General features: G+C 43.4%; 1 protein-coding gene across 1 annotated transcript in view; it reads left to right on the top strand.

Annotated features, from left to right (window-relative positions):
• Positions 1-24,983, top strand: part of LOC132782273 (tubulin-specific chaperone cofactor E-like protein) — a 154,653-nt gene that overhangs the window by 48,606 nt on the left and 81,064 nt on the right. The window contains exons 9-11 of the mRNA XM_060786936.2: positions 5,381-5,445; positions 13,605-13,738; positions 17,106-17,393. Coding sequence (XP_060642919.2) covers positions 5,381-5,445; positions 13,605-13,738; positions 17,106-17,393 — 487 coding nt within the window. The remainder of the gene's footprint in view (positions 1-5,380; positions 5,446-13,604; positions 13,739-17,105; positions 17,394-24,983) is intronic.

The raw sequence follows: 24,983 nt of genomic DNA, 5'->3' as shown, positions 1-24,983 counted from the left end.
AACTCCCATGACCAACAGAAAATACTGGAAGGGTTTGGTGGGCATTGACCTTGAGTTTGGGAGTTGTAGTTCACCTACATCCAGAGAGCACTGTGGACACACTACCCCATGACCAACAGAAAATACTGAGTTTTCTGATGGTCTTTGGCAACCCCTCTGACACCTTCTCGTGACCCCCCCCCCCCCAGGGGTCCCGACCACCAAGTTGAGAAATGCTGCCTTATATAATCCCTAGTCATGTGTCTTCAAAGAGAGGAAAGAGAGCAACATTGAGGTTCTCCTCTTCTCAGCCCACCAATGTTACTTTGCCTTTAACAGCAATCAGATCTCTACAGAGTTTCACCAAGACTTGTATATGTCACCGTGTTGTGAAAAAACTGTAGAACTGAGCAGCTGCAATCAGAGAGAAAGCTTGGCTGGTCTGTGCCCAGATCAGTCTGTATTAAACCCCACAAGGGATTTCTCCTGGAGCTAACCCTTTCTGCATCAATGCATCAAATATATATTTTTCCTCAAAAGGTGTAAATCTGATAAATGGCAAACTTAACACTGGTTCCTGGAGTTGTATGTGAATGCAACACAACCTAAAAGAAAATTTCTGTTGCTGCTTCCCAAGGCCCAGCCTGATGTGCAATTCCTATGCTCCTTAATGCTAATTCTGTAACCCTATATAGACCCTCTCTGACGAACACAAAGAAGAAAGGGGTGACTCTATTCCCCTTTTGTAGCTTGCCTCCCCCCCTCCATGAAAAGTGATTCTGACCAAACCGGCCACAGAATTCCTTGTAACTTTGACATTTCCATTTCCTTGAGCTTCTAGAAGGCTTCGCTTTTCAGAGCGAGAGGAAGGAAGCCCGCTCCAGATTCACAGCTTTGCTTCTTTGTTGGATACACGCTTTGGAGTAGCCAACTGGCCATTCAACGTTAGGATTACTCTTCATTGAAAGGTTTGGTTTTTCACTTGAGAGGCTCAACGGATTTTTGTGAAACCTCAAGCCTCAAGAATTGGCCGAAGGCGCTTGGCACGAGTCCCTCACCGCAATAATTCTGCCCCGAAGTTCATCAAAGTTGGGGTTTTAAGTTTCAGATAAGAGTTCCCCCTGCTTTGCCACAAACCAGGTTAGTGATTTGTTTTTTCCGTATGTTTTGTATATTCTTTTCAGGGAATTTCCTTCTTCTTTTCCCCTCTCCTTTTTCTTTATTAGTTCTTTTGAGCCTTTCTTTGGGTAGTTTGGCATTTCGATGATGTTCAAATAGATACCTTCACATGTTCCTTTATCCAATACTTTAAAAATCCAGAGAAAAGTTTGAGGAGTCGGAATGAATCTGATCCCTCCAACAAGACGGAAATATGACTAGTATAATAGGGATTCTGAATGTATTTGAGCGTTGAATAGCATGTCACATTTGCTATTGCCAGTGTCAATTCTGGTTTCTATATATAGATAAATGCTAGGATTTCAACTTAATATCTAGTGCACGCAGCATGCATATTGCATACGGTGAACATACATAGAAACGTTTCTATAAATAATTAGGTATCTCTTCTTGATATTGTGCCGTTTTTACATTCCATGATTAGAGATATCTCTTTTACTCCTACCTTTCGAGGGGAAACGAGTACAGAACACGCTTAAAAGAAAATGTTAATGGATGTGAATTTGAAGAGAATGTTATACAAGGCTACATTTCAAAGTCTGCAGTTAAGCAATTTCGGCAAGTATGATTGATGGCAGGAGAAAGTATCTGAATCATCTCATCCACGGAAGGCACCAATCCAATAAAAGTTAATGATGGTCACAGATGGGTGGGCACCCCCCTCCACCGAGATTTGTGTGTGGGATTATCTATGGTGGAATGAAATCCCACTGAAATCTATCAAAAGCATTGAAAGGATTGGAAGTTGGCTTGCTTTAGGGTCAACGTCTGGCTTATTCTAATTAACATGTTTCCTTTCTGTGGATTGTTGTTGCTGTTGATGATGTAAATCACCTAGAGCATTCTCGGACGGAGGGTGATTAATAAGTAATTAAATATGATGATGATGATGATGATGTTCTTATTGATCTTCTTCTTCCTGTTCTTCCAGTTGAGATTTATATTATTGATGACCATGTCCCATGTCATTACTTTCACTGAGCCATGGTACACTCTATCTCAAAGCAAACTTTGGTCCTCCGGGTGTTTTGGACTTCAACTCCCACAATTCCTAACAGCCTCAGGCCCCTTCCGTTTCCCCCTCAGCTGCTTAAACCTGAGGCTGTTAGGAATTGTGGGAGTTGAAGTCCAAAACACCTGGAGGGCCAAAGTTTGCTTTGAGATAGAGTGTACCATGGCTCAGTGAAAGTAATGACATGGGACATGGTCATCAATAATATAAATCTCAACTAGAAGAAGAGGAAGAGGAAGAAGAAGATCAATAAGAACATCACCATCATCATCATCATCATCATCATCATCATCATCATCATCATCATCATATTTAATTACTTATTAATCGCCCTCCATCCAAGAATGCTCTAGGCGATTTACATCATTTGGCCATACCTGTTTGGCCATACCTGCTCTATCTCTATCAATATTTTCTCAGTGGTAAGGCCCACTATATTCAGAGGTGGTCAAGTTGCCGGAGGTTGCCCAGCTGGGATTGATGGATCTTATGTATGTCTTGACTAAGGTTGTCCATGGGGTTTCTATGGCCAAAAGAGGATTTAAATCCAGATCTTCATCTAGATCAGTGGTTCCCAACCTGTGGTCCATGTACCACCAGTGGCCTGCAAGAACTAAAACATGGTCCACGGCCTCACCGTTACTACACGAGAGTGACTGGTCTCACAAAACCCCCTTATAGTGCCAAGGCTTATTAAATATGGTTTTCTATGGGTGAGCAGATGGTAACTACTGGGTGGCGTATGTTCTTATCAGAAACTAGAGCTGATAGGGTCTATCCAATGACTTTAAAGACATCCTCCTCCCCCGGCCCCCGATAATTTACATTGTCCTATCTCCCAATGTTTTAAAATTTTATCTTTGAATTTGGCCCTGCCCAGTGTAAATTTTTGTGTTTTGATGTTTGATTTTATATTGCTGTGTCGTTTATTATATTGTTTTGCACTTTATGGATTTTATTTTCTGGTTTTCTTATGCTTTTATGTTATATTGTGTTAGCTGTACTGATAGGCGTGGCCTCATGTAAGCCACACCTAGTCCCCCTCAGGGAGATGGAGCAGGGTATAAATAAAGTATTATTATTATTATTATTATTATTATTATTATTATTATTATCTAGATCAGTGGTTCCCAACCTTTTTTTTTTTTTTGGCCAGAGACCACTTGACAAGGGAACATTTGACCAGGGACCACTTGACCTGGCACCACTTTGACCAGGGATTACTCTCCAACATTAGTACCAACACATCAGACCGCCCTGAGTCGCCTGCGGGCTGATATGGGCGGGATATAAATAATGTAAATAAATAAATAAAGCGTTACACATTGGTTTTTGGTCAACTTTAGATTCGGTTTGGTTATTTGGGTGCCGATTTAGAAAATTGCATTGGATAGACCACATCACCTCTAGTTTCTGATACAGAATATATGCCACCCAGTAGTTATTATCTGCTCACCCATAGAAAACAATATTTAATAAGCCTTGGCACTATAAGAGGGTTTTGTGAGACCAGTCACTCTCGTGTAGTAACGGTGAGGCCGTGGACCATGTTTTAGTTCTTGCAGACCACTGGTGGTACATGGACCAGAGGTTGGGAACCACTGATCTAGACGAAGATCAGGATTTAAAGTCCTCTTTTGGCCATAGAAACCCCATGGACAACCTTGGTCAAGACACACTCTCTCAGCTTCAAAGGAAGGTAAAGGCATCCCACTCAAACCAAATCTTGCCTCCCCCCCCCCCCCCAAAAAAACCCCCAGGAAATGTTTGCCGTAGAGCGATTATAATTCAGAAATGGCTTGAAGGCAAGCAGCAACTGAGACACAAGTTGGACTACACCCCATTAGTGTATGTATATGGATATATTCCTCCACATATTAAGCACTGTCACCTCTCAAAAGGGATCTCCAAACCCTCTGATCCGAAATCTAGCATGAGCTAGGAATGCAGCGGAAGATTTTATTGAGATTTTATTCTATCTGTTGTATCATCCCATTGTGGTAGCTTTTGCAGCTCATATGGTTGCTATCAATGAAGGGTCAGATGTTGTTGATGATGGTGACAACAAACGGTCTTCTTATCGTATTGTTGAAGGCTTTCATGGCCGGAATCACTGGGTTGTTGTAGGTTTTTTCGGCTATATGGCCATGTTCTAGAGGCATTCTCTCCTGACGTTTCGCCTGCATCTATGGCAAGCATCCTCAGAGGTAGTGAGGATGCTTGCCATAGATGCAGGCAAAACGTCAGGAGAGAATGCCTCTAGAACATGGCCATATAGCCCGAAAAAACCTACAACAACCCAGGTCTTCTCATCATCAAACTAAAAGGGGAGAAGTTTGTGAAGGTGTCACCCAATGCTCTTAAACCCTGTTAAGAGGAGCACTGATAGCCATGTTCACAAAGTTTGATGTAGCAGGTTGTTAGATGGAAATGCAAACTTTAGCCTCGGTGCCAGTGCTGAAAGGATGAGTGCTTTACCTTGAGGACTAGTTTGCACCAGATAAATAATGTATTGCAAATTTCACTGGAATTAAAATGCCCTCCTAAGAGTTATGTATTATTGATGGAGCTCCCCTTCTGATCCCCTCTCTGCCCCTTCCCACTAAGTCCATGCCAAACGCTTGATAACATTGATGCAAACGACAGGCAGCTGCGTCAATGTTTGTACTTCCATCCTCACCAATTGGGGATATGTTCAGCGATCCCAACCTCAGAAAAAGAAGAGACCGAGAAGGAGGAAACAAAGGGATTAGTTCAAGCAACATCTAATAAAGCCTTCCAATAGTGAGAGCTCTCCAAACGGTGGATAATTGCCGCTCGTTTTCTTTTGCTCGGCAAAGAGAAGCAGTTCAGCCAAAAGCATTCTAGCATCGAGATCATGAAAGGATCATTTGGGTTATTAAGGGATTGAGTGTTTTCTCTGCCTTAAACCCCATTAATGCTATCATGGCAAGTGTTTTCTAAACTCTTGCCTCCGTCGCACGATTGTGTTCTCCATTTACCTCATCTCATTTCCTTTCCTACCCAAAAAGGGCTCATTCACTGTTGGGCAATTTCTGCACAAAGAGGCTTAATTTCCAGCATTTCCAATAATTTGGACGGAATCAAACAGCGTTGACATAATCCCGATGTTACCTTTCGTCGAGGTTTCATCTATGAGACCGCGGACCATGTTAAGTTACACGTTTTATTGTGTTTCCATCCTTCTAGGATGAATTATCAATCGTTCTTTAGAAGCTGGGTGGCCTTTTTCTTCATAATCCTACGACAAAAAGGTTCGTATTTCGGCTTTTGAAGGCTTGATACTGATACAGGCAAGTGGTCTATTTGGAGATACATTATATATGAACAAGGAAGATATAGAGAAGGCTTCTCAGCATTTGTTTGGATTGCAACTTCCATAATCCTTTCACATTCTGGATAGGAATGATAGGAGTTGCAAGCCAACAGCATCTAGGTTGTTGTAGGTTTTTTCGGGCTATGTGGCCATGTTCTAGAGGCATTCTCTCCTGACGTTTTGCCTGCATCTATGGCAAGCATCCTCAGAGGTAGCGTTGTATTGCCTTCGACAATACAACAGCATCTAGTTATTGCCATCCTTTGGAAAGTCCTCTTGCCTACCGTTCAACATAGAAAACCAAGATATATGTTGGCAATTAGACTGCTGCAGATCCCACCAATGCACCCATTAGGACTAAATCCTTCATCAAAAAAATCATATTTTTGAAAAACCAACAAAGTGGGAAATCAATGTGAACTAGCCATTTCTCTCTCTGATATATGCATTTTTATTTGAATCGGTTGACTGGGTTGCTGTGAGTTTTCTGGGCTATACGGCCATGAATCAGTTGACTCTTAGGACACTTTTGTTTACAGTCGTCTGACCATAAGTAAGCAACTTTGTTTTAATTTGTTGAGGAACAAACATTGGGAAACTGCATTTCTTGACTTGTAGAAACTCCCATGGACATTTGCACAGGGAATTCTGGGAGTTGTAGTCCAAAAAGGAACCTTTGCATGATTACCATTGGTTTGCCCTTGATGTTTGTCTTGATGATGTTGGGCATTTACACTGTATTATCAATGTAGTTTCCATGCCATAAGATCCATGGGACTTGTAGTTGCAAAGACAGCCTTTAGCCTTCTCTGCCAAAGAGGGCTGGTTCCTTACCAAACTGCAAATCCCAGCATGACCTTTGGGAGTTCTGTGTGCTAAGATTGGTTCAATTCCATCTTTGGTGGAGTTCAGAATGCTCTTTGATTGTAGGTGAAGTATAAATCCCAGTAACTACAATTCCCAAATGTCAAGGTCTATTTTCCCAAAACTCCAACAGTATTCACATTTTAGCATATTGAGTATTCCTGCCAAGTGTGGTCCAGATCCATCATTGTTTGAATCCACAGTGCTCTCTAGATGTAGGTGAACTCCAACTCCTAAACTCAAGGACAATGCCCACCAAATACTTCCAGTATTTTCTGTTGGTCATGGGAGTTCTGTGTGCCAAATTTGGTTCAATTCCATCGTTGGTGGAGTCCAGAATGCTCTTTGATTGTAGGTGAACTATAAATCCCAGCAACTACAACTCCCAAATGACGAAATCATTTAAGCAGCTAGGGGGGGGATGGTGGGAGTTGAAGTCCAAAACACCTGGAGGGTCCAAATTTGCCCAGGCATGATCTATATTAAGAGGGGAAATTATTGCACTGTCTTACAAGGCCAGGTGAACTGTTTGTCACCAGCCTCATGAGATTCATCATGCCGCTCAACCTGCAGTGCTGCAGCTGAATGCTAACACTTAAAACAACAATACTGAGTTGTGTTTCATGCCAAGGAAAAAGGAGGCGCACCCCTCTATTGCAACAGCTGTGACCTGAGTTGTAATTGTTCGGCTATTAGCTCACAGCTGTGCGATGATTTCTCTCATTCACTGCCTGGCAAAAGACTCTTTTTCCAATGGCAGCTCTCTCCGTATGCAGAGAGAGGTATGCCGATTTTCCAACTACTTCTACTGTGTTGCCAGCCTTTGTGTTTTATGGCAGTCGCTTTATGCGGATGCCTTTAGGACATTCGTTTGAAGCGCACCGGGACTCCTAGGAATTGGGTAACACTTGCCATTTGCAGAGGGAAATATGTGCATTTTGGATCGAAAGCAAAACATGTTATGGCAAAGCTTTGGCAAGGAATGCAAGGGCACACCAACAAGAAATGGGTAGTAGTGCTATTGGGTGAATTCTATTGATTATTTACCATATATTCATAGTTAACCGAATTGATAGATGCTGGATAAATGTAATTTCTGGTTGCTTGACTATTAAAAATAGCCCTAAGTCATACCACAGTATGCCATAAACTCTGTCTTGACTTCATATGAACATTGAAACGCACTAATTAAAAGCAACTTATTTACCTTGTCAGGAACGAACTAAACAGTTGTATTGTATTTAAAAAACACACAAAGTTTGCAAACTTGGCATTGTACCTTGGGAAGTCTGACTTGGCCATGGTAGTCCATACTCTGGTTACATCCCGTATAGACTACTGCAACGTGCTCTACATGGGGTTGCCTTTGAAGACGGTCCAGAAGCTTCAACTGGTCCAATGGACAGCAGGTTACTAAGAGGAATGGCGTTCAGCAGTGGAACTCTCTGCCTCGGAGTGTGGTGGAGGCTCCTTCTTTGGAAGCTTTTAAACAGAGGCTGGATGGCCATCTGTCAGGGGTGATTTGAATGCAATTTTCCTGCTTCTTGGCAGAGGGTTGGACTGGATGGCCCATGAGGTCTCTTCCAATTCTATGATTCTATGTGGCTCTTAAGGAGCATACAACCCCCTTGTTGCGCCAGCTCCACTGACTGCCGGTCAGCTACCGGGCCCAATTCAAAGTGTTGGCTTTAGCCTATAAAGCCCTAAACAGTTCTGGCCCAACGTACGTGTCCGAACACATCTCCCCTTACGAACCATTGGGGACATTGGGAACCATCTGGGAAGGCCCTGCTCTCAGTCCTACCTTCGTCACAAGTACATTTGGCGGATATGAGAGACAGGGCCTTCTCAGCGGTGGCCCCTTGGCTGTGGAACGCCCTCCCTAGGGAGATCAGATCGGCTTCTTCACTCCTAACATTTCAGAAAAATCTCACGACATGGCTTTTTAAGCAAGCGTTTGCAAATATTGAGTAAATGAAGCAAATAAATAAATAAATAAATAAATAACTATACAAAGGGACTGGACAATTTTTTTTAATGAGGATTTATTGACTTATGTTTTGTTGCTGTTGTTATGATTTTATTGATGTTAATCTGTTTTTTTTAATTGTACCTGTGTTTTGTGGCATTCAATTTTGCCTTGTGAACCACCTTGAGTCGCTGGAAGGTTGAGAGGAGCGGTATACAAATTAATTAAATAAATAAACACATACATACATACATACATAGTACTAAATGTCCTTTGACCAGTAGCTGGCCACTTGGAGTGCCTCTGGTGTTGCTCCAAGAAGGTCCTCCATTGTGCATGTAGCAGGGCTCAGGTTGCATTGCAGCAGGTGGTCAGTGGTTTGCTCTTCTCCACACTCGCATGTCGAGGATTCCACCTTGTGGCCCCATTTCTGAAGGTTGGGTCTGCATCTCGTGGTGCCAGAACGCAGTCTGTTCAGCGCCTTCCAAGTCGCCCAGTCCTCTGTGTGCCCAGGGGGGAGTCTCTCATTTGGTATCAGCCGTGGCTTGAGGTTCCAGGTTTGAGCCTGCCACTTTTGGACTCTCGCTTGCTGAGGTGTTCCAGCGAGTGTCTCTGTAAATCTTAGAAAACTATTTCTTGATTTAAGACGTTGACGTGATACCCAAACAGGGGATGGGCCAGAGATGTCATTGCCTTGGTCCTTTCACTATTGGTTGCTACTTCCCAGAAGATGTCAGGTGGTGCAATACTGGCAAAACAGTGTAATTTCTCCAGTGGTGTAGGGCGCAGACACCCCGTGATTGTGCGACATGTCTTATTAAGAGCCACATCCACTGTTTTAGTGTGGTGAGATGTGTTCCACACTGGACATGCATACACAGCAGCAAAGAGCAAAGCGCAAGGGCAGATGTCTTCCTGTGTCTGGTTGTGATCCCCAGGTTGTGCCAGTCAGCTATTATATGAAAGCTGATTAAGAGCAATGAAAGATAAACTTCATGTAACACAGTTTTACTGTGTTATGAAAACAGCCTTGTTACAGTCATATGTATTATTTTTTCAAAATATTTTGCTGGTTGTTTGAGAGTTTTGGGTATTTGAGTTCTGGTTAACTGAAGATGGATCTACACTTTCATATTGTTCAGATTATCAAAGCAGACAATCCATATTATCTGGAGTCTACACTGCCATATAATCCAGTTCAAAGCATATAATATGGATTTTATATGGTAGTGTAGATGGGGCCTCAGGATCTGTTGCAGTGTTTCTCAATTTTCCTAATGCTGCGATCCTTTAATACAGTTCCTCATGTTGTGGTGACCCCCAAACATAAAATTATTTTCATTGCAACTTCATAACTAATTTTGCTACTGTTGTGAATCGTAATGTAAATATCTGATATGGAGGATGGATTTTTATTCACCTACTATGCCCAAATTTGAATACTGATGGGGTTGGGAGGTTTGAATTTGTCATTTGGGAGTTGTAGTTGCTGGGATTTATAGTTCACCTACAATCAAAGTGCATTCTGAACTCCACTAATGTTGGAATTGAACCAAACTTGGCACACAGAACTCCCACAACCAACGTAAAATACTGGAAGGGTTTGGTGGGCTATAACCTTGGCATTTGGAGTAGTACTTCACCTACATCCAGAGATCACTGTGGACTCAAACAATGATGGATCTGGACCAAACTTGGCGCGGATACTCAATATGCCCAAATGTGAACACTGGTGGAGTTTGGGGGAAATAGACCTTGACATTTGGGAGTTGTAGTTGCTGGGATTTATAGTTCATCTACAATCAAAGAGCATTCTGAACTCCACCAACGATGGAATTGAACCAAACTTGGCACACAGACCTCCCGCGGCCAACAGAAAATACTGTGTTTCCTGATGGTCTTTGGAGACCCCTCTGACACCCCCTTGTAACCCCCCCCCCCAGGAGTCCCAACCCCCCAGATTTAGAAGCGCTGGTTTATTGTATTCATATTATTTGGCAAATCCTAAAGATTATATATTTCCTTGAGTTCTATCCTGCCTTTCCCCCTTGTACAGGATAAAAGGCAATTTTCAATACAAGATTCAATTAAAGCAAGCAAGTTAAAAACAGGAAATTGTACTGATTTTTAAAAGGTCATTAAGGAGATAAAAATGTGAACAAACCTGAATAAAAACATGTTTTGGTTGCTGTGAGTTTTTCAGGCTGTCTGGCCATGTTCCAGCAGCATTCTCTCCTGATGTTTGGCCCACATCTATGGCAGGTATCCTCATAGGTTGTGAGGTCTGTTAGAAACTAGGCAAGTGGGGTTTATATACCTGTGGAATAATGTCCAAGATGGGAGTAAGAACTCATGTCTGCTTGAGGCAAGTGTGAATGTAACAATCAGACATCTTGATTAGCATTTACTGGCCTTGTAGCTTCAAAGCCTGGCTGATTGCTGCCTGAGGGATCCTTTGTTGGGAGGCATGAGCTGGCCCTGATTGTTTGTTCTCTGGAATTCCCATGAAAATGAACAAAATCTGGCAACCAGTATTTTAAAAACCTCTAAAATCAGGACAGTAAATAAAGAGCAACATACCAAAAGCAGGGGAATCCCAGGTAGAAGGAAGGAAGGAAAGAAGGAAGGAAGGAAGGAAGGAAGGAAGGAAGGAAGGAGAAGGAAGGAGAAGGAGAAGAAAGGAAGGAAGGAGAAGGGAGGGAGGGAGGAAGGGAGGGAGGGAGGAAGGAAGGAAAAGAAGGAAGGAACGGAGAAAGAAGGAAGGAGAAGAAGGAAGGAGGGAGAAGGGAGCAGGAAGGAAGGAAGGAGAAGGAAGGAGAAGGAGAAGAAAGGAAGGAGAAGGGAGCAAGGAGGGAGGGAGGGAGCAGGGAGGGAAGGAGGAAGGAAAAGAAGGAAGGAACGGAGAAAGAAGGAAGGAGGGAGAAGGGAGCAGGAAGGAAGGAGAAATAAGAAAGGAAGGAGAAAGAAGGAAGGAAGGAGAAATAAGAAAGGAAGGAGAAAGAAGGAAGGAAGGAGAAATAAGAAAGAAAGGAGAAAGAAGGAAGGAAGGAAGGAAAGAAGGAGAAGGAGAAGAAAGGAAGGAGAAGGGAGCAGGGAGGGAGGGAGGGAGGAAGGAAGGAAAAGAAGGAAGGAACGGAGAAAGAAGGAAGGAGAAGAAGGAAGGAGGGAGAAGGGAGCAGGAGGGAAGGAAGGAAGGAAGGAAGGAAGGAAGGAAGGAAGAAAAAGAAGGAATGAAAAAGAAGGAAGGAAGGATGGAGAAAGGAAAGAAAGAGGAGGAAGCAAGGAAGGAAGGAGAAGGAAGGAAAGGAGTCACAGTTAACAAATACATACGTATTTCCACAAATTGAAGTTGGGAAGAGGAGGAGTGATTGTATATCTGTGTGTGTTAAGGCTGGCAATAAGAAAAGAGCCACATTTCAAGGAATTTACATCCTTGTGCTAAACCTGGGATGCCTTTCCATGTGTCAATTTATCCATCATCCTTGCCTCCTCTGCCTGCTTGATGCAAGCTTTTAGCTTCCAGTCCCTCCAGGTTTGCCCAGCTTTGAGCAATTGTGGGCAGGCTGCAGTCAACAACGGAGTGATGAGAGATTGATGATTGATGTTTTTGTTTTCATCTGCAGAGATAGATTGGAGCAGCACATGACTATGGGCTGCAATTCTCTGAATCGTAATCTATGATCGTTCCCTGATATATATATTTTATGACGGCAGCTTTGCATCCAAGCCAGGGGTTCCAAACACAACCCAAAACTTCGACAGGAAACACAGTTCTGTGTTTATAACCCCAACATACACACATCACATGTATATACCTATATGTGTGCAAATGCTAAAGTGTTCTTGGCACCAGGGGTGCATCTACATTGTAGAATTGATGAAGTTTGACCCCACTTGAACTGTAATGGCTCAATGCTATGGAATCGTGGAAGCTGTAGTTTGGTGAGGTACCACCTCTCTATCGCTAAAGAGAAGGCTTGGTAAAACTACTTTTCTTCTTTCCTTCTCTCCTTCCTTCCTTCTTTACCTCTTTCCTTCCCCACTTTTTCTTTTCCTTCTCTTTCTCTCCTGTCTTCCCTCTCTATCTCTTTCCTTCCTTCCTTCTTTCCTTCCTTCCTTCCCTTTTTGTTTCCATCCTTCCTTCTGTCTTTTCTTCTTTCCTTCCTTCATTCTCTCCTTTCTTCCTTCTCTACCTTTCCTTCCTTCCTTGGCTTTTTGCTTCTATCCTTCCTTCTCTCTTTCCTTCTTTCCCTCCCTCCCGCTTTCTCTCCTTCTTTCCCTCCTTCCTTCGCTCCCTCTTTCCTTCCTTTCCTTTTTTATTTCCTTCTCTCCTTCTTTCTCTACCTCTTTCTTTCCTTCCACCCTTCTTCTTTTCCTTCCTCTTTCACTCCTTTCTTCCTTCTCTACCTCTTTCCTTCCTTCCTTCCTTCCTTGGCTTTTTGCTTCCATCCTTCCTTCTCTTTTTCCTTCTTTCCCTCCCTCCCGCTTTCTCTCCTTCTTTCCCTCCTTCCTTCCCTCCCTCTTTCCTTCCTTTCCTTTTTCTTTCCTTGTCTCCTTCCTTCACTCCCTCTTTCTTTCCTTCCCCTTTTTCTTTTTCTTCATCTTTCACTCCTTTCTTCCTTCTCTACCTCTTTCTTTCCTTCCCCTTTTCCTTTTCCTTCCTCTTTCACTCCTTTCTTCCTTCTCTACCTCTTTCCTTCCTTCCTTCCTTCCTTCGCTTTTTGCTTCCATCCCTCTTCTTTTCCTTCTTTCCTTCCCTCCCGCTTTCTCTCCTCCTTTCCCTCCTTCCTTTGCTCCCTCTTTCCTTCCTTTCCTTTTTTCTTTCCTTCTCTCTTTCTTTCCTTCTCTACCTCTTTCTTTCCTTCCCCTTTTTCTTTTCCTTCCTCTTTCACTCCTTTCTTCTTTCTCTATCTCTTTCCTTCCTTCACTCTTTGCTTCCATGCTTCCTTCCTTCCTTCTTTTCTCCCCTTTCTTCTCTCCCTCTTCCTTTTTTCTGTATCATCATTTACCTTTTTGGGGTTTTTAAGTAGTTTCCACTGTTTATTTGTGGGGGTGTGATGAGTGATGGTCACTCATTGGTCTGTTAGGAGTATAGTGTCCAAATTCTGCGTCAATTCATCCAGTGGTTTTTGAGTTATGTTAATCCCACAAACGAACATTACATTTATATATATATATATATATATATATATATATATACTATTAATGATTGGCTGTGACGTTGCCTTTGTCCTTTGAAATAATCCCTATGTCCCCAATTGCAGCTCAGCCCATGGCGATTTTGTATCCCTTCTGGCAGAACGACACCAAGACTCCCAAAGTGGACGACGGCAGCTCCTCGGAGATCAAGCTCTCCTTCCCGTTCATCTTCTTTGGCATCCCATACCGGACCATTTTCGTAAGTAAAGCGCTGGGTCTTCCTCTTGGACCTGATCATTCATTTCCCGGCCATTAGCTGCCTGCATTTTAAATGCAGCTCTCCTCCGGCATTTCAGAGCCTGGGAAGATTTATGGGATCCCACCTGACAAGTCCTTAGATTTCATGAACTGATAGGTTTTATGATTAAGAAAGTCAAAGGTGTATTTAATGGGCTAATGTTCGCGGGGCAGGAATATAAAAGGCCATAAATTGCCTCTTGCCGGTGATTAAACACCGCAGTGATGCTCGGGCCTTGACGTGTCTCACATTATTCCTGTTGCATGACAAGAAACAAGGATATGGAGGGAGCTGCAGGAAAATAAAGAATTATTTTGTTCCTGCTTCAGGAAAGTTTTTTTTTTTTTGGTTTTTTTGCAAAGGGCCAATTTACCTGATCTCCCAGGTCGGTGCTTGAAAGGGCAGAATTACTTCTTTGATGCAGGATCAAGAAGAAAGTCAAAACCTGGGCAAAAAAGGAAAAGAAATGGAGACAGCTCCCTGTGTTTGAAGCCGCTTCTTATCAAGTTTGACTCAGAGCTGGGAAAGGTTGCATTTGTGAGCTACAACTCTTCAAAACTACGGTGCATTGGGGGGGGGGGGGGGGATTAGGGTTGATGCAATCCAAAAAGTTATAACTATCCATAAACTGGAGCAACTGTGACCAAGAAACAACAAATGGCTTCAAGCTACAGGAAAGGAGATTCCACCTGAACAGGAGGAAGAACTTCCTAACTGGGAGAGCTGTTCAGCAGTGGAACTCTCTGCTGTGATGTGTGGGGGAGGCTTTTAAACAGAGACTGGACGGCCATCTGTTAAGAGTGCTTTGAATGTGATTTTCCTGCTTCTTGGCAGAATGGGTTTGGACTGGATGGCCCACCAGGTCTCTTCCAAATCAATGATTCTATGTAAATTTGGGTGGGATGGGAAAGGATTAGTTAGAAGAGACTGCTGTGTGCTTTTGCCTGAGTCTACAGGGAGGGATAAGCTTCTATTTATTTATTTTTTATTTATTTCTGGTATTTATATCCCGTCTCTTCTCAACCCCAGGACGGCTTACATAGGCAGCAATTCGATGCCGTTACATGAACAATTAATACAATAACCATTAAACAAACCATTAAAATACATAAAATACATAAGCCATTAATTAAACAATATAAAAAAAAACATTTGTTACCAAATAGAATTGTATCCTCATGCAAATCGCCTTTCCAATCCATTTCCACTAAAGTGCTAATTTATGTCTGCTGACCGAAAGCCTGGTCCCATAGCCACGATTGTACTTTCTTCCTGAAAGCCAGGAAGGATGGGATTGATCGTATCTCGCTCAGAAGCGCGTTCCACAAGTGGGGGGCCACCACCGAAAAGGCCCTGTCTCTCATCCCCACCAGTCACATTTGTGATGTTGGTGGGAGCGAGAGCAGGGCCTCCCCGGATGATCTTAAGTTACGAGGTGGGACATAGAGGCAGATGCATTCGGACAAGTAAGCTGGGCCAGAACTGTATAGAGCTTTATAGGTCAAAACCAGCACTTTGAATTGAGCTCGGAAGTAGACAGGCAGCCAGTGGAGCTGACGTAGCAGAGGGTGGTATGCTCTCTGTATATAGCTCCTGTTAGTAATCTGGCTCTATTTTCCCTCCTCCTCTCCTCCCCTATTTCAATTGAACTCACACTTTTGCACTTTTCCCATGGAAATGAGGAGGGACATACCGTGAAAACCATCCTGTGTTTAGAAAAGCACCATTATCTTCAAATGATCTTAGTTTGGCAGGCATAGTCCTGATTATCTTCCTGCTTTCCAGCTGCATTTAAAATGTCTCTCTTTCTCTCTCCTCTTCTCACTTTCCTCCCATGTCCTCAACTTATGTCAATAGCTGCAAGCTCAGGACAAAAGTAGTTTGGATCAATTAAGAAGGGAGAAAAAAGGAGAAGACGGAGTAGATTTTTGCCCTTCCCAGTAGGCTTAGGCAAAAGCAAACTGCTGCAGCCTCTCCTCACTTGTCTGACTTTCCTCATTGTTAACTTTTTCCATCTGGATCCCCATTCTAATGCTCTTAAGGCTTACTTGTCCAAACGCATCTGCCTATACGCATCTGCCTCGTAACTTAAGATCATCCGGGGAGGTCCTGCTCTCGCTCCCACCAACATCACAAATGCGGCTGGTGGGGACGAGAGACAGGGCCTTCTCAGTGGTGGCCCCCCGCCTGTGGAACACACTTCTGAGCGAGATACGATCAATCCCATCCCTCCTGGATTTCAGAAAGAAAGGAAAATCATGGCTATGGGACCAGGCTTTCGGTCAGCAGACATAAATTAGCACTTTAGTGGAAATGGATTGGAAAGGCGATTTACATGAGGATACGATTCTGTTTGGTAACAAATGTTTTTATATTGTTTAATTAATAGCTTATGTATTTTATGTATTTTAATGGTTTGATGGTTTGTTTAATGGTTATTGTATTAATTGTTCATGTAACGGCATCAAATTGCTGCCTATGTAAGCTGTCCTGAATCCCCCTTTCGGGGTAGAGATATAAATACCAGAAATAAATAATAAATAAATAAAGGCCACATGCATCCAAGTTTTCATCTGTGAAATAATTGAGGTAAAGGTAAAGGTTTCCCCTGGCATTAAGTCTAGTCGTGTCCAACTTTTGGGGATGGTACTCATCTCCATTTCTAAGCCAAGGAGCTGGCATTGTCCATAGTCACCTCCTAGGTCACGTGGCCGACATGACTACATGTTGTTATGCTGTTATCTTCCCGCAGAAGCGGTACCTATTAATCTACTCACTTTTGCATGTTTTCCAACTGCTAGATTGGCAGAAGCTGGGGCAAACAGCAGGAGCTCATTCCACTCCCCAGTTTGAACCTCCAACCTTTTGGTCAGCAAGTTCAGCAGCTCAGAAGTATGAAAGTAATATAGAAAAAGGGAGCATGGAGGCATAGGGTGATGGGACTTAATTGTTTTGGGTGTGTGGATACTGATGGTATTATCGCCGGAGCTTGGCTTGGACCATTTCCAAAAGTTTGCCTCACTCCATCTCTTTCAGCATGTAGAGAAAATGCCAGAGAGGAAAAACACCAACTTATGGGATGTATTTCCTGCAGTTTGTTCCTCTGTGGATTTTCGAATCTTCATTCCTTCCAAGCCTCAGGGTGAGATGAGGGGCAAAGAGAGGTGCTGAGATATATAGCCCTATTTACAACCCATAATTGAATAGCTGGGCTTCTCGTCCCACTGTCTCCTCCAACAGAGGTATAATTTTCAGCTGGTGTCTTCCTCTTCTTGCGGCCAAGATTTCTGTTGCCTTAAATCACACCGTCCTCTTTTCTCCTCCACAGGTGAACAACAACGGAGTGGTTTCCTTTAATGTGGTTGTCAGCCAGTTCACCCCCGAGTCCTTCCCTTTGGCTGATGGGAGGGCCTTCATTGCCCCTTTTTGGGCCGACGTCCACAACGGCATCCGGGGCGAAATCTATTACCGCGAGAGCACCGATCCGGCCCTCCTTAAGAGGGTCTCCAAAGATATCCGCAAGTATTTCAAGAACCTGCCTACCTTCAGCGCCGTCTCGGTTTTCATCTCTACGTGGGAAGAGGTCACGTTCTATGGAGGCAGCAGCACGACCCCAGTAAGGGACAGCGTTTCGTGGTGTACGGAAAGCGCTCTTGGTGTCAGATTGAGAAAGAGTTCTTAGAGAACAGGAAGCCTGTATAGAATGAATATATATATATATATATATATATATATATATATATTTTTTTTCCCTGAGCTCTTTAGTTTTATTCTAAATTGGGCAATAAGAAGTTCGTGATCTGAGCTACAGTCAGCCCCAGGTCTTGTTTTCACCGACTGGATGGATGTCCGCCACCTTTGGCTGCAAAGGATGTAGTCAATCTGATTTCGGTGTTGACCGTCTGGAGAGGTCCATGTGTAAAGCCGTCTTTTAGGTTGTTGGAAGAGAGTATTCGTTATACACAGCGAGTGTTCCTGGCAAAATTCTATCAGCCTGCGTCCCGCTTCATTTTGTTCTCCCAGACCATGCTTGCCTGTGATCCCAGTTGTCATTTTACTTCCCACCTTGGCATTCCAGTCTCCTGTAATGAAAATAATGTCTCTTTTTGGTGTATTATCCAGTAGGTCCTGCAGATCCTCATAGAACTGATCTACTTCTGCTTCTTCAGCAGCTGTGGTTGGGGCGTATATTTGGATCACTGTTATGTTGAAAGGCTTTCCTTGCCCTCGAATTGAGATCAGTCTGTCATTTTTTGGGTTGTATCCAAGCACCGCTTTAGCGAATTTCTTATTAATTATGAAGGCTACTCCATTTTTTCGATGTTCCTCTTGTCCGCAGTAGTAGATCTGGTGGTCATCTGATGTGAAGTGGCCCATTCCAGTCCATTTCAGTTCGCTGACCCCCAGAATGTCTATCTTTAGTCTTGACATCTCACCAATAACAACATCCAATTTGCCCTGGCTCATAGATCTTACATTCCAGGTTCCTATGGTGTGTTGATCTTTAGAGAGATCAGGGAAAATACACAGACCAGTTAGATATGATCTCACTAACATTCCTAGCGAATATACAGTGGAAGTGAAGAACAGATTTGAAGGACTAGATTTAGTAAACAGAGTCCCAGAAGAACTATGGACAGAAGTCCGAGACATTGTTCAGGAGGCAGCAACAAAGTACGTCCCAAAGAAAAAGAAAACCAAGAAGGCAAAATGGTTGTCTGCTGAGACACTGGAAGTAGCCCAAGAAAGGAGGAAAGCAAAAGGAAACAGGGATAAGGGGAGATATGCCCAGTTAAATGCGCAATTCCAGAAGTTAGCCAGAAGAGATAAGGAACTATTTTTAAATAAGCAATGCATGGAAGTGGAAGAAGACAACAGAATAGGAAGGACAAGAGACCTCTTCCAGAAAATTAGAAACATTGGAGGTAAATTTCAGGCAAAAATTGGTATGATAAGAAACAAAGATGGCAGGGACCTAACAGAAGCTGAAGAGATCAAGAGAAGGTGGCGAGACTATACAGAAGATCTGTATAGGAAGGATAATAATATTGAGGATAGTTTTGATGGTGTGGTGAATGAGTTAGAACCAGACATCCTGAGGAGTGAGGTTGAATGGGCCTTAAGAAGCATTGCTAACAACAAGGCAGCAGGAGACGACGGGATCCCAGCTGAACTGTTTAAAATCTTAAAAGATGATGCTGTCAAGGTGATGCATGCCATTTGCCAGCAAATATGGAAAACACAAGAATGGCCATCAGACTGGAAAAAATCAACTTATATCCCCATACCAAAAAAGGGAAATGCGAAAGACTGCTCCAACTTCCGTACAGTGGCCCTTATTTCTCATGCCAGTAAGGTAATGCTCAAGATCCTGCAAGGAAGACTCCAGCAATACATGGAGCGAGAGTTGCCAGATGTTCAAGCTGGGTTTAGAAAAGGCAGAGGAACAAGAGACCAAATTGCCAATATCCGCTGGATAATGGAGAAAGGCAGGGAGTTTCAGAAAAACATCTACTTCTGCTTCATTGACTACTCTAAAGCCTTTGACTGTGTGGATCACAATAAATTGTGGCAAGTTCTTGGTGGGATGGGCATCCCAAGCCACCTTGTCTCTCTCCTGAGGAATCTGTACAAGGACCAAGTAGCAACAGTAAGAACTGACCACGGAACAACAGACTGGTTCAAGATTGGGAAAGGCGTACGGCAAGGCTGCATCCTCTCACCCAACCTTTTTAACTTGTATGCAGAACACATCATGCGATGTGCGGGGCTGGATGAATGCAAAGCTGGGGTGAAAATTGCTGGAAGAAACATTAACAACCTCAGATATGCAGATGACACCACTCTGATGGCCGAAAGCGAGGAGGAGCTGAGGAGCCTTCTAATCAAGGTGAAAGAAGAAAGCGCAAAAGCCGGGTTGCAGCTAAACGTCAAAAAAACCAAGATTATGGCAACAAGAATGATTGACAACTGGAAAATAGAGGGTGAAACCGTGGAGGCCGTGACAGACTTTGTATTTCTAGGTGCAAAGATTACTGCAGATGCAGACTGTGGCCAGGAAATCAGAAGACGCTTACTTCTTGGGAGGAGAGCAATGTCCAGTCTCGATAAAATAGTGAAGAGTAGAGACATCAGACTGGCAACAAAGATCCGCCTAGTCAAAGCCATGGTATTCCCTGTAGTCACCTACGGATGTGAGAGCTGGACCTTAGGGAAGGCTGAGCGAAGGAAGATCGATGCTTTTGAGCTGTGGTGTTGGAGGAAAGTTCTGAGAGTGCCGTGGACTGCGAGAAGATCCAACCAGTCCATCCTCCAGGAAATAAAGCCCGACTGCTCACTGGAGGGAAAGATACTAGAGACAAAGTTGAAGTACTTTGGTCACATCATGAGGAGACAGGAAAGCCTAGAGAAGACAATTATGCTGGGGAAAGTGGAAGGCAAAAGGAAGAGGGGCCGACCAAGGACAAGATGGATGGATGGCATCCTTGAAGTGACTGGACTGACCTTGAGGGAGCTGGGGGTGGTAACGGCCGACAGGGAGCTCTGGCGTGGGCTGGTCCATGAGGTCACGAAGAGTCGGAGACGACTGAACGAATGAACAACAATATATATATATATATATATATATATATATATATATATATGATGTAAATGGAAGTATGAATCTGGTGAAGGTTTTAGTCTCAACTTTCCAGGACTTGCCAAACTCTATTCCCCCCAAATAGTTTCAACACCTTGGAGAGCTCTTTTCAGGCTCTCCAAGGTGCCCTGTGAAATCCTCACATGGCAGCAAACAGTTCATGCTCTAGTTACATGCTCTAGACCAGGCCTGGACAAACTCTGGCCCTAGAGAAGTTTTGGATTTCAACTCCCACAATTCCTAACAGCTGGTAAGATGGCTGGGATTTCTGGGAGTTGAAGTCCAAAAAACCTGGATGGCTAAAGTTTGCCCATGCGTGCTGTACACTGAATCTTGAAAGATCATAGAATCAAAGAGTTGGAAGAGACCTCATGGGCCATCCAGTCCAACCCCCTGCCAAGAAGCAGGAATATTGCATTCAAATCACCCCTGACAGATGGCCATCCAGCCTCTGCTTAAAAGCTTCGAAAGAAGGAGCCTCCACCACACTCCGGGGCAGAGAGTTCCACTGCTGAACGGCTCTCACAGTCAGGAAGTTCTTGATGGAATCTCCTTTCTTGTAGTTTGAAACCATTGTTCTGCATCCTAGTCTCCAGGGCAGCAGAAAACAAGCTTGCTCCCTCCTCCCTGTGGCTTCCTCTCACATATTTATACATGGCTATCATATCTCCTCTCAGCCTTCTCTTCTTCAGGCTAAACATGCCCAGCTCCTTAGGCTGCTCCTCATAGGGCTTGTTCTCCAGACCCTTGATCATTTTAGTTGACCTCCTCTGGACACATTCCAGCTTGTCAACATTTCCCTTCAATTGTGGTGCCCAGAATTGGACACAATATTCCAGGTGTGGTCTAACCAAAGCAGAATAGAGGGATAGCTGTCAAGGTGATGCATGCCATATGCCAGCAAATATGGAAAACACAAGCATGTCCATCAGATTTGAAAAAAACCCACTTATATCCCCATACCATAAAAAGGAAATGCTAAAGAATGCTCAAACTTTGGTATAGTGGCCCTTATTTCTCATGCCAATAAGGTAATGCTCACAATCCTGCAAGGAAGATCCAGCAATACATGGAGTGAGAGTTGCCAGATGTATAAGCTGGCTTTAGAAAAGGCAGAGGAATGAGAGACCCAATTGCCAATATCCGGATGCTGGATAATGGAGAAAAGCAGGGAGTTTCAGAAAAAACATCTATTTCTGTTTTAGTGAGTGTTCTAAAGCCTTTGACTGTGTGGATCATAATAAAATGAGGCAAGTTCTTGGTGGGATGGGCATCCCAAGCCACCTTGTCTCTCTCCTGAGGAATCTGTACAAGGACCAAGTAGCAACAGTCAGAATAGACTACATAAAACTGACTGGTTCAAGGTTGGGAAAGGAGCATGGCCGGGCTGTATCCTCTCACCTGACTTATTTAACTTATATGCAGAACACATCGTGCAACATATGGGGCATATAGATGGCAAACATGCAATGCCATAGACACACAACATATATAGACAGACGCTCAGAGGCTATTTAACATTCCAGCTTCTGGCCACCCAGGGTAACTGTTGCTTCACCATCCATCCATTTGTGACACTGATGAAGTACTTCCTCATTCTTTGCATACTTCCTGGAGATTTTTATGGCCTCGTAACTCAGTTAAATTAGCCTCCCCTCCCCTAAATTTCCTACTTGGCAGATGCAACTGTCTTTCAGGCTGCAAAGTCGACAGTAAGTTACACAAAATTGGTCGGAAGCTCACTCCGACCTGGGCTGGCTTCTAACTCATGACCATTTGGTCAGCAGTGATCTTAATGCAGCTGACTCCCAGCCAGCTGCACCACAGTCCCAGTGTACCACCAGTACCACCTTGGTGGGAAGGTAACGGCATTTCATGCAGTCATGCTGGCCACATGACCTAGGAGGCATCTCTGGACAATGCCAGCTCTTCGGCTTAGAAATGGAGATGAGCACCAACTCCCAGAATCAACTAGAGGAACTTTTACCTTTACTTAGCCTGCTTCAATAGATGCCTCTCTGAACGTTCAGCTTCATATTTGAGTGTGGATACACACGGAACAGTTGCTTCCTTTATTGAAAAGCATTTTTTCATTTTTTCCCCCCTCTGGCGTTAAAAGCTATAGGTATGAATACTTCATTTCTCTAAACATGAAGAGCACAAAAGAATGGAGGGGAAACAATGTGATGAAAAACAAGTTGAATATCTATTATCCGAAATGCGTGGGACCACCAGCGTTTCCATGTATTGGACCTAGAGATTTCTAGAGGGAACATTTTTAATCAATTCTCTGAATAATCAAATCTGCCAAAGTCTAAACTGCAAGGGCTGTAATAGATGTATTTTTGATGTTGCTGAATTCAGGACTCTTGCAAGTTTCCCAAAAACCACTACATAAAACAGCCTTCTCGCTTTGATTGGAAAATAGGAATAGAAATGGTTTTGTTTTATTTTAGAAAATAGAAGCGGTGACCTTGCTCTTAAGCAATTGGCTTTTGGGGGAAAGAACAGCAACTGCAGGGGAATTGACTTTAAAAACACCTCTCCTTCCTTCCTCTTAACCTTCCTTTTTTTTGGAAATGTAATGATCCCATCCAATCTTGTTCTCGCTCCGTTCCAAACGTTTGGAGAAGGCTGCGACTCTGTATAGTTTGGGATAAGGCTTGCATTTACAGCATGGCGCAATTTATTTTAGACAACATCATCCTTCACAAAAAAAAAAAAAAAAAAACAAGAGCATTTTATGTTGCTGTGAGTTTTCCGGGTTGTATGTTCCAGAAGCATTCTCTCCTGACATTTCGCCCACATCTATGGCAGGCACCCTCAAAGGTTGTGAGGTCTGTTGGAAACAAAGCAAGTTGGGTTTATATATCTGTGGAACGATGTCCAGGGTGGGAGAAAGCTCTTGTTTGTTTGAGAAAGAAAGAAACCATGAAAATGAACAAAATCTGGCTACCGGTATTAAAAAAAACTCTAAAATCAGGACAGTAAATAAAGAACAAGGAGTCCCCGATGGAGCAGTGGGTTAAAGCACTGAACTGCTGAACTTGTTGACCGAAAGGTCATAGATTTGAATCCAGGGAATGGCGTGAGCTTCCACTGTCAGCCCCAGCTTCTGTCAATCTAGCAGTTCGAAAACATGCAAATGTGAATAGATCAATAGGTACTGCTTCGGAGGGAAGGTAACGGCACTCCATGCAGTCATGCTGGCCACTTGACCTTGGAGGTGTCTACACTGGCTCTTCGGCTTAGAAATGGAGTTGAGCACCAATCCTCAGAATTGGGCATGGCCAGACTTAATGTCAGGGGAAAACTTTTACCTTTACCTTACAAAATAAAGGACAAAACTAAAAAACGAGAATTCCAGACAGGAGATCTGTCCGAACGTATCTCGCTATACAAACCACTGTGGAAACTAAGATCTTTTGGGGAGGCTTTGCTTTTAGTCCTGTCACTATCACAGGCACATTTGGTCAGAACAAGAGACAGGGCCTTCTCAGTGATTGCCCCCCATTTATGGAACTCCCTTCCTGGCAATTTTAGATCAGCCCCCTCCCTCCTCTCCTTCAGAAGGATGGTGAAAACCTGGCTGTGGGGCCAAGCCTTTGGGGCAGTGCAATGAGGCAAAATGATGTTCTGAGATGGTTTTTAAGCAACTTTTAATGTGGATGTAAGTGATTTTAATGTTTGAATATATTTATGGTTGTATGTCCCAGCAATGAATATTTGCCGTGTATATGCTGTGCTCCACCCTGAGAAGGGCAGAATATAAATGCTTTAAATAAATAAATAAATGAAATCAGGGCCAGCTAACATTTCTCAACAAAAAATTCCCCCAGGCAGGAAGCAGCCAGGCTTTGAAGCTGCAAGGCCATTCAGTGCTAATCAAGGTGGCCAACTTTCACACTTGCCTCAAACAGACAAGAGTTCTTTCTCCCACCCTGGACATCATTCCACAGATAAATAAACCCCACTTGCCTAGTTTCCAACAGACCTCACAACCTCTTAGGATGCCTGCCATAGATGTGGGCAAAATGTTAGGAGAGAATGCTTCAGGAACGTGGCATTACAGTCCAAAAAACTCACAGCAACCCTATGCAAAATCTCTTTTCCTGTAATTGGAGTGATTGGTAGAAAATAAGACTGGAACTATGACTTCCCTTGATCTACTAGACACACTAGACTCCTATCGATGCTGCCTAGACTCACATTGGCTTTTTTAGTTGCTGCATCACGCTGTTGACTTGCAAAGTGAACACACAGGTGAACATGTTGCATACAATGGAGGAGTAGAATGGTGTCTCTATATAAAATGGCAAGGTCAGGGTTTGCTTCGGAGTCTTTTCCTTTAGTATATTCTAGATGTGTATGTTTGAATCCATGGATGCAGAATCTTAATACATGAGGGCAACTATATAGTTAGGCGATTCCTCGTTGTCTGAGTAGGATGGTCTTCCAGGCTGAGTGTGCTGGTGGGTCCGTAGGTGACTGTGGAGCCCTATTCTTGATCTGCATCTTCTCCCACAGTGAGGGCACTGGTTTCCAGTTGGAAGACGGTCTCGGTCG

This window comes from Anolis sagrei, chromosome 7, assembly GCF_037176765.1.
Source record: "Anolis sagrei isolate rAnoSag1 chromosome 7, rAnoSag1.mat, whole genome shotgun sequence".
Lineage (NCBI taxonomy): Eukaryota > Metazoa > Chordata > Lepidosauria > Squamata > Dactyloidae > Anolis > Anolis sagrei.
Note: the sequence above shows the minus strand (reverse complement) of the source record. Positions and strands in the feature narration are given on the sequence as shown.